This window comes from Molossus molossus, unplaced genomic scaffold, assembly GCF_014108415.1.
Source record: "Molossus molossus isolate mMolMol1 unplaced genomic scaffold, mMolMol1.p scaffold_m16_p_7, whole genome shotgun sequence".
NCBI classification, from domain to species: Eukaryota; Metazoa; Chordata; class Mammalia; order Chiroptera; family Molossidae; genus Molossus; species Molossus molossus.
In genome coordinates this window covers 22778082-22788186 of record NW_023425401.1, presented here as the reverse complement: position 1 = coordinate 22788186, position 10105 = coordinate 22778082, and the positions used below count along the sequence as shown (strand labels likewise).

Sequence of the window (10105 nt, the reverse complement as noted above, 5' to 3'; positions counted from 1 at the left end):
AAGAATATATGCACCCCTATGTTCATAGCAGTGCTATTTACAATAGCTAAGATCTGGAAATAACCCAAGTACCCATTAGTAGATGTGTGGATAAAAAAGCTGTGGTACATATACACAATGGAATACTATGTGGCTGTAAAAAAGGAACTCTTATCCTTTGTGACAGCATGGATGGACCTGGAGATTATTATGCTAAATGAAATAAGCCAGTCAGAGAAAAACAAATACTATATGATTTCACTTATTGTGGACTCTAATGAATAAAATAACCTAACAAACAAAACAGGACCAGAAGCATAGATACATGATACATGGTTCAAACAGACAGATGGCAGAGGAGAGGTGGGTGGGGTGGACTGGATGAAAGAAGGTGAAGAGAAGAGCCAAAGATCACACATGCAGAGCCCATGGACACAGATACCAGTGTAGTGAGGGTCAGAGGGAGGGGAGGGAATGGTCTGGGTGGAGGGGGCAAAGGTGGGGTGGGGTTAAGGACATCTGTAATAGTGTCAACAATAAAAGCAGAATAAAATAAAATAAAAATAAAAAGAAGAGAAAGAAAAAAAAAGTTGTATTCAAATCCTGAAGTACACATTGTATAGGTTTCAGAGTTTAGTGTAGCAATCTTTTGTTCTGGGGCCATTTATATTCCTTTTTCTACTACTTATAGCATTGTTTTACAAGAACCTAATGCAGAAATGTTGAGGTGCTCATGAGAGGGACTCTTCTTCAATATTTTGGTCAGAGTTAGGCAGGGGATATGAAAACATACCAAACAACGGATGCTTTTTAACAGTCTCTACATATGAGTTCTACAGATGCCTAGTATTCATAGAATCAGAATGTTTAGAGAACCACACTAAATACTAAATTCTCAGCAGCCCTGACTTTATTTTTATTTATAGATTGCTTATTACTGAAAGAATACAATTAAAAGCAGCTGATAAATATACAATTATTCTTCAAATAGTTCAAAAAACTATATCACTTGAGTATTTATGTGTTTGATAAGCATCTCTTTCTAATCTATATACCACTCACTGCGTATATTAATTATGTTAACACCATTTTATTAGAAAATAGGTCACGGAATAAGTGATTTACTCTTTAAGTCTATGTACTATTTAGACTCGCCAGTCTAAGTATATTTAGAAATGAAGGAGAGAACATTTCACAGTAAACCTTTCCCATCACTAACAGTACATTCTGCCATCTTGTTACAGATTTTATTTTAGCCCTATAATTTCCTCTCAACTTCTCTGAGAAGGAAATTAGCATTTGCCACTGTAGATATGCCAGTAATTTTAAACAATGATCTTGAAAATCAGTAGTGTTAAAAACGTAAAACATATAGTATTATAATTTACTTTGTTCTTCTGTCTGTCCTTGAATCTAATTCTATTCTCTCAAAGAAAGTCCGTACTGAATTTCACGTCATTCCCACATTTATTTTATATAATGTCATTCAAAAGTGTATTAAAACTGTGGTAGGGATTATTTTAAGTGCATTTAGTTTGTTTTAGAAAATGAAACTGGCAAACTCAGGTCTTGGGTCTCTGAAGAGGAAAACAGGTAAACATGGGAAGTAAGAGGTAATTGGGGTCATGTTAATAATGAGTTAAAAATATGTGGATCCGCTTTTGGAAAAACTTTGTAGTGTTCATCCCTCTAAATCCTGCTGGAAAAATGACTCTAACCAAGATTCCATACTATTTTCAGAGAAAGGTACTTTCATGCTATATAAATTTCCACAGAGCTACAAGGTCTGAGACAGAATTATGTGAAGAGGGCATTATGTAAAATGATATCATAACAAGTCAGGATCCCAGTGTAGAATAAAAACAGAGTTCTTTTAGACTTTGTCATTTGTGGGGTAAATCAAACCTCATAGTACATGAGAACATTTTTAGATTTCCTGGCAGGATTGTAATTCTAGAAGGATGTTGAGGTATTATCTAGAAAACCTATGCTCCACTTTTAAGATAGAAAATACTAAAATACTTCAAAAAGATAGCAAGTTCTTCTCATTAAAATTAATCTAGCCTGCTTGTTTACTTGTCAATTCATCATAATTGAGCTAAGGTGCTTCAGCATCTTATGTGGGGATAATTTTAATCCCCTTTTGCCCCCTTTTGGTCAGCAAGTGGCCTATCCTGCCTGGTGAGTCTTCACATTCTCTGGAGTTAATTTCATTACATCTTTTCAGAACCGTTCACAGTTCTCTAATACAGGCATGGTTCGCAATACAAATGCTTCACATTTTCTCAATGTCCAGTCTACTCAGAATCACTTTTTTCCATTTATCACACTAAGCTGTAATTCTTCTATATCTTTCTAGTTGGCCTCAATCCTTAGCTCCCTCTTTAGTTGCTTCTAAGAGGGTTTCTGGAAATTATTTTCCTGCCGAAATGAATTATCTTCCACTCTGTCCCTATTAAACTCAATTCAATTTATATTTTCCCACTTCTCCAATTTGTCAAGATGTTTTGAATTTAAATCCTACATTAAGAAGGCCAGTCCACCCAAGTAGATTACACTAGTGCAAATCCGCTATGTATTCATTCAAGTGATTGATAGAAGAGTGTCTGTTTTATGCCTGGAAGATGTTAATCTGAATAGTCTTCCCTCCAAAGCTAACTTAGAAATATTGCTAACTGCTGTGGTAAAGTTTATTACACAAAGGGAAAACATGATACAACCAATTATGTATTTTATTTCTTGAATACTGTCTATATATCATGCTAGACTAAGTAAATTAAAATCGAGTCTACTTTTCATCAGTATCATCATTCTAAAGCAAATGAAATCAATTAAATGATAAGGTCTTTGGAAAATTTTATCCACTATTTTTTCTCTATTTCTATCTCTAATTAATTAATTAATTAATTAGGGGAGAGAGGAAGCTGCTGTGTATTTCTATACATTTATGGTTAATATCTGGAACAAATAAAAACAATGTTATAAAGTTATAAGTAGAACTTAGGTATCCAAGGCATGTGCAATCATGCATGACACAAAATGTGTCAAGTTAATATAATCTTTGAGTTCCTATTGGCAATGTTCATCAATACTGAGAATTCTCATTAGTTTATTTAGCTAATTTTCACATCAACCACCTTGGATATTTTGACTTAACAAGTATTCGATTAATTCACATATATTATACACCCAAAATTTATGACTATTTTATTTATCTAATTGTGGCAAATAATATTACCTCTTCTCCTACTTTTATCTTTGATTTTATAAAACACAAAGAAATCAATTTGGCATATTCCTCAAATCAGGGAAATGGCTTAATATATACCTATTACTCTATAATCTTTGATTACCCAAGGATTTTTTTTTTTTTATAATATAGATGTGCAGAAATGTAAAAGTAAATGATTCATTAATTTGACCATCTGGATAACACAAGTGCTGATGAACTTGGGACTTAAATATTTATATTAAAATCTGTAAAAATTTAGGAAAACACAGTAGGGAGACCAAAATTATTTACAAAGGATCATTTATTAAACACTTTTATTTTTATTATTTTTTTTTACAAAATACAAAGATTGTTGTTCTGCATGAATACATCATATATGAAAAAATAATGTGTTTTTACTGATTTCTATTTGAAGGCATTCAGAATGTTATTGTCTACCAACTTGAGGAATCAATTTTGTTTTGCAACTTGTCTAACACCATCCAATCAGGGGGAAGCCTTTTCCTTGTAAATTAAATGATATTCATAACAGCTAACATTTTATAGAAATAAAATCAGACAATGTCTGTCATACAAAGCTCTTTCTGCAAGGTAACTGATTTGCCTATGATCCTAATTTTTTTTTTCAAGCTATAAGATAGGAAGAATTGAGGAGCTAGGTAACTTTTATAATAATGTATTAGCAGCAGTTGATAGAAAATGCAACATAAGATTTGTTTTGTCTGTGGTACAAGAATATGTCCTATCAGACTCTAATGTATTTTTCTCTACTTGAACACAAGTAAGCATGTGCTGATTGTTTCTGGGATGACAAAATGTATAAAAAGACAAGAAGCTGGTTCTGGTTGTCATCATGAGTGCCTATTTTCATCAGCTAATATGAATGCATTGCTAAACTTAGTGAAGACAGGAAAATGACTTAAGGGTAATATATACAGAGTTAAAATACATTTTTTTTTTATCCACTTAAGAGTGATTTCAGGCACTGTGGTTGTTCAGGATAAAATGTTTCATGGTTTACTCTTGATAGCAATTTAATTGTCAGTGCAAGCAAAAGCCAATACCTGCCCACTGTCATACACATCAGCTCGTACATCTTGAATGTTCAAAGCACGTTCATCTTCTGTATCTTCATTCTGGAGGCATGCTGAATAGAAACGTCTCAGAGTTTGCTCTGGATAGCAATTTAATTTTCAGTGCAAGCAAAAGCAAGCACATACCTGCTCACTGGCATACACATGACCAACACAGCTGCAATACTCAAAGCAAGTTCCCCTTTCTCCATCTTCACTGTGGAAGCATCGTTAATAAGTGGCACTTAGTGTAAAAACCCTCTGTGAATCATGAGAAACAGACTCGAGATGCCGGGGTTGAGTAACATCACCAACCACGGTGGGAGTCGTGTCTGCGTGTAAACGATGTTAGAGTAAGGCTTGCGTCACCACGTTTCTTTCCTGAGAATGGAGCTGGTGCTCCGCGTGCGTCATAAGTGCGCGTGCTCCGAGCTGTGGTCGCTGTCGTGGCTGTCCTCGTTGGCGAGAGAGTCCCCTGTCTGCTGGAGGGTGGCGGCTCCGATCCCCGAGAGCTCGGACGGCAGAAGCGTTCCTTTTTTCACATTGACCAGTTCCTTTTCTCGAGCCGCAGCCCCTTGCTGTCCGCCTTTCACCCTCTTCCACTTCATCCGCCGGTTCTGGAACCAGACCTTCACCTTGAACAAAGGAGAGGACAAACGAGCAGAGGAAAGAAAGAAAGAAAATTAAATGACACCCTTTTCCTCCGTTTTTGTCCTCAATGAAAAAGTCAGCTCCTCAGAGTCTTGTACAAAGACGTCAGGAAGGCATGACTATGAAAATAAACCAGCACTGAATTTAACCGGGGCCCACCTTCACGATATTTTTAAACCTGCAGAAGGTGCGTGCAAGTGCTGCATTGCGATTTTATAACACACCACACAAAAAATAGGTGGGAAAACTATCGTTTTAGGCCATTCACCAGTTGGCTTTACAAAGAGTTCCTATGAATTAGGGCTAACATTTTTACATTTTATTTTTCAATTCCAGTCGACATACAATATAATTTTAGTTTCAGGTGTACAACATAGCGACTATATATACCTTAACAAAGCGATCCCCCAAATAATTCTAGTGCCCATCTGGCACCATGCATGGTTACATTTTAATGACTGTCTTGGTGAAACATCATCCCCCTCCCCCAAGTTCTTTGACTTGACATTTAGCTGTTAATTCCTGAACCAATTTAAAGCATGCTCAGGGAGGGACCGCTGAGCCATTCTGTCCCCTGCCACCCACGGCTGCATTCACCACGTTTCATTTGAACTTTCCATCTCGGAGTGAGTCCTTCTTCTTTTGAACTATTCCTTTTTTCTGATTTTCATACTTTTATTTTACTTTTGTAAATATGTTTCCAATACTTTCCTAAAAATAAGGTCAAAATAATCATTGTTCACTGAGAGATGTCAAATGCTAATCCTGAGATCATAACTTATATAATTCACATCAGCTTTTTAGAGAAAAGGTTTCCTTCTAAAATACTGAATTTCTTTAAATGATTATACTATTTGTGTAAATATACCACGATTTATCTATTCTTCTGTGCATAGACACTTGAATTACTTTTCTTCTTCTTTTTAAAAAATATGTATTTGTTGATTTTTTAGAGAGAGAGGAAAGGAGGGAGAGTGAGAGAGAAACATCAGCAAGAGAGAAACATCCACTGGCTGCCTCCTGCACGCCCTCTACTGGGGATTGAGTGGCAACCCCTGCTTGTGCCCTGACCTGGAACTGTGACCTCTTGGTTCATGGGGTGATGCTCAATGCACTAAGCCACACACCTGGGCACTTTTATAAAAAATGCTGCTATAAATATTTTTGCATTTATGTTCCAGTAAACACGTGAAAGAATTTCTCTAAGTATATATCCAGGAGTTGCTTAGTGGATGAATGTTCAACTTAACAAGATAATACAGACAAATTATTTTCCAAAGTTGTATCAATTTAACTCCCCATAGCCCAGTGTGTAAGAGTTCTTATTGATTCATGTATTTGCTAATAGTTGGAGTTATCAGTTATTTTTTCCCAATACAACAATTATAAATGTTATCTAAGCATGTTCTTATTTTGCATTTTCTAATTACTAATGAAGTAAAGCATCTTTACAGTGTTTAAGGCCCATTTGCAGTTCCTCTTTTCTAAACTGCCTCTGTATATTTGGTTTGCATTGAATTCTTTTTAGTTTAAATTTATTCTTTATAGACTTTTAAAATATATTCTGAATGCTCATTTAATGCTTTATGGTAATATGGCTACTACTATATTCTCTCATTTTATTATGTCATTTTTCATTCTTTAGAGTGTCCTTTGATGATCAAACTCTGAAGTTTTTTATATTCAAATTTATCAATATTTCTGTTATGCCTATCACTTTATGTCTTCATGAAGAACCTTCTTTCTGTTCAGGACATTAAGAAATTCTTCTATGTCTCCTTGTAAGAGTTTTAAGATTTGCATTTCAAAATGAAGTACGTAATCCATGAAGTATTGGTTTTCATATATAGTGCTAAACAATATCTAAATCTACTTTATACCATGTAGAGAACAAGTTGTTCCAGAACCATTTATTATATATTCCACCTTTTTTCTAGTGATTGCTGTTTTGATTCTGTCCTAAGTCAAATTTTTAGATGTGCATGGCTTTATTGATACACTCAATTTTCTCATCTCTGTGACAAAACCAGTCTTAATTATTCTAATTTCATAATAATTCTTTATTTCTGGTATAGGGTTATTTTGATATTCTCCATTTTAATTTTAGAAACAATCTGAATGCCTGTAAATGCACAGTGCTAAAGAGAAAGTAAGAAGAAATATAAATTTCCAAAGATGGCTTTATATTAGTGTTCTTCAAATCATAATACTCCATCAAAATTAGTGCAGTTTCCTCAGATTCCTGAACCAAAAATATTTAAACTGAGACATTTCTCAACTCTGGATTTTCAGTGGCCTATTAGGACAAAACTGAAATCTTGCATCATGTATCACCCATACGTACATTATCCATTGGCAATAAAATAATAAGAACATGTGCAAAAACTGATGAGTAACTCAAAATACAGTAAAAGAAGATTGATTAAAAGCTAGCTGATGGGAATGCATGTATTATTATTACTTAATAACCAAACATACCTACTTAGGGCTTTGCAATCATTAAGAGGTGCTATTTATGCATTATTTGTAATACAATTTTTCTAGATATTTTTAACATTATTCCTATTTTATGGATGTGGAAATTGAGATTCAAAGGTTAAGAGTTGCCTAAGATACACAGATGGGTATATGTGGTGCCACAATTTAAACTTGGGGTTTGTTTGGCACTAGATTGTGCTTTTATTTTATTATTTTAAGTTATTTTTTGTTCCTGTTATACTTCAAACTCCTACTTTTTAAGCGTTGAGGGCAGAAAAGTGAAGCATATAAAATATGTGAACTTCATCCATATGATTACTATCATTCAGGTAATTCTCCTACTTGATATAATTAGGTTTGTAAATATAACACTATTTTCCTGTGCTACAATTTAGGTAATTATACTACTCAGTTTAATTATCTTTGCAAGCTTGACATTGCATGTTGCATTAGATCTTTTCCACATGAGTTGGGTTCCACTCCTGGCTTCACTTCTGAGTTTCTGTGTGAATTTAAGAAAATTACACTTCTCTCTGCCTCAATTTTCATATTTGTAATATTGGAATAATAAGCCTTTCAAGATTCTCCATAGGGATATTTTCTCAATGGACCATTCCAGATGGAAGAAACACATTATCATCATTGTCACCAAGAGCTGAAACATCCAGTCAAAATCATCTTGGCAGAAAATGAGAGAGATGGATTTCTTAAAATCTACTTTTATTTCCTTTTTCTGGGAAAAAGGGTTTAGTAATTCTATAATATCAGTGTAAAACCTGTTCTGTGCAATTTTATATGAAAAATGTAAAAATATGGTATTGATTTTAGAAATAATATAGCCTATTTCATGTTGTTTTCTAGGTTACCATGTAAAATTTTGCCATTTCAATTTGTAAAACAGACTGATAAAGACTTCATAGTTTTCAAGAGTAGCTCATATACATATGCACACCTATACAAATAAATGCATACTAGAGATGTATAAATATATATGTGAAAGCATTTGATAATTATGTAGTCATCCTAACACCTTTATGCACTATTTTCTTATGAGTTAAATTACATATTTGATACTGGAACTCCATGAAATTAGAAATGGAACAAAAAGAAAGCAAGAAATACATAGTAGGTACATCTTATAAAAATGGGAAGGAAGACGTCAGAATTTCAAAAGTCAGTGTATCCAAATTTATTTTCAAATATATTATAAAATATTGGGGTATAATGATATAAGGAGAGGAAGATTTTGGACAAAGCATATGTTTTTCTACTAGCATCACTATTATACATAAATCTACAAAAGCCATTACAGGCTGTAAGTCAATATTACTATAATAATGCTAATAACACAATGTTATAAATAAAAAATATAGTTTAATTTAATATCATTTTGTAATCCAGTTTAATTGATTGGATTGAAGGATCCAGTTTAATTTGTTTTGCTTTATTTTTAAGATAGTGAAAGCATAGTCATTAAAATGCCTAACACCTCATTGAACAAATGTGTTATTTACTTTTATTAAAATTTTAAGTGTTTCCTATAATAATCTGCATTTATAAACTAAGTAAAATTAATCTCACGTGTCCTTGGTGACTTGAAGTCTCTACATACTCATTCCTTCATACACGTAATATTACTGAAAGTCTAGTAACAGGTACTGCGATGGATGAAAGATGTGAGGTACTGGAGTGAGGAATGTACTAATAAATAAGACCAAGTCCCCGTCCTGAAGGTATTCACAGTCAGAAAGAGAGAGAGATGTAAATAATAACATACTGGCTGAATATGAAGCATTTGACATAACAAATTAGTTTCATATTTTATGAAAAATCCTTGAAATGTTTGCTGGTTTAGTTGGAGACATTGCTAATCCCTTATTAAGAGATTCCCTCCATGGTTCATGAGATGGCACAGAACTCTACCCGAGGCTCAGCGTCCCACACCACTGTGCTGCCACACAGCGAATACATCATGTCATTTACTTCCTCTGGCAATCTCATGCTCTTCTTGTTCCTGGCATTCTATGTGCCTTCTGAATTTTGTCCCAGTAACCTGGGGTAATACCCTTCGTTCTAGGACATTCAGTCATCAAATATTAAGTTGCATACAATTAAAAAAAATCTTTCCATCTTGAACATGATATATAAATTTTGTGAACTTTTATTATTTTATTTGAGCTTAAAACTACTTTTATTTTCTAGTCTGTAATTTCTCTGAAAAATGCTGTGGAAATGAAGGTTTTAAAAGAATATTTTCTTTTTGTCAAGCTTCGATCTAAGCAAAATTCTACATAAAGTGTGTTTTGTTACATAGCAAAATTAACAACACAGATAAAAATAAATCCTTTATCTCTAGATTCTTAGTAATGAAAAAATACTACGATTTATAAAATCAAAGCAATATGAACCACAACTCCTAGGCTCTTAATATCTCTGTGTGCAGATAATATTTTTAAATAAAATCTTCTAATTAAAAAATAACCCAAGGATAAAATAGTCTGCTATATTAGTAGTGAATATTTACAGTGTTGTTATAGACCTTTACTTTTCAGAAAATCTACTTATTATAAAGAAGCCTTACTTTTTATTCCTTCATTGACAAAGTATTTATATTTATATTTCCTGGATGATCATACTACTCTTTAAATAAATAGGAAAACATTTATTCACATCTTGACTCTAGTTACTGAAA

At 33.4% G+C, this 10105-nt stretch overlaps 1 protein-coding gene across 1 annotated transcript in view; it reads right to left on the bottom strand.

Annotated features, from left to right (window-relative positions):
• Window positions 1–3494: 3494 nt before the first annotated feature.
• Window positions 3495–10105, bottom strand: part of MEOX2 (mesenchyme homeobox 2) — a 66345-nt gene continuing 59734 nt past the window's right edge. Inside the window, exon 3 of the mRNA XM_036247127.1 lies at window positions 3495–4919. Within this exon, the coding sequence (XP_036103020.1) occupies window positions 4695–4919 (225 nt within the window). The 3' untranslated portion in view covers window positions 3495–4694. The remainder of the gene's footprint in view (window positions 4920–10105) is intronic.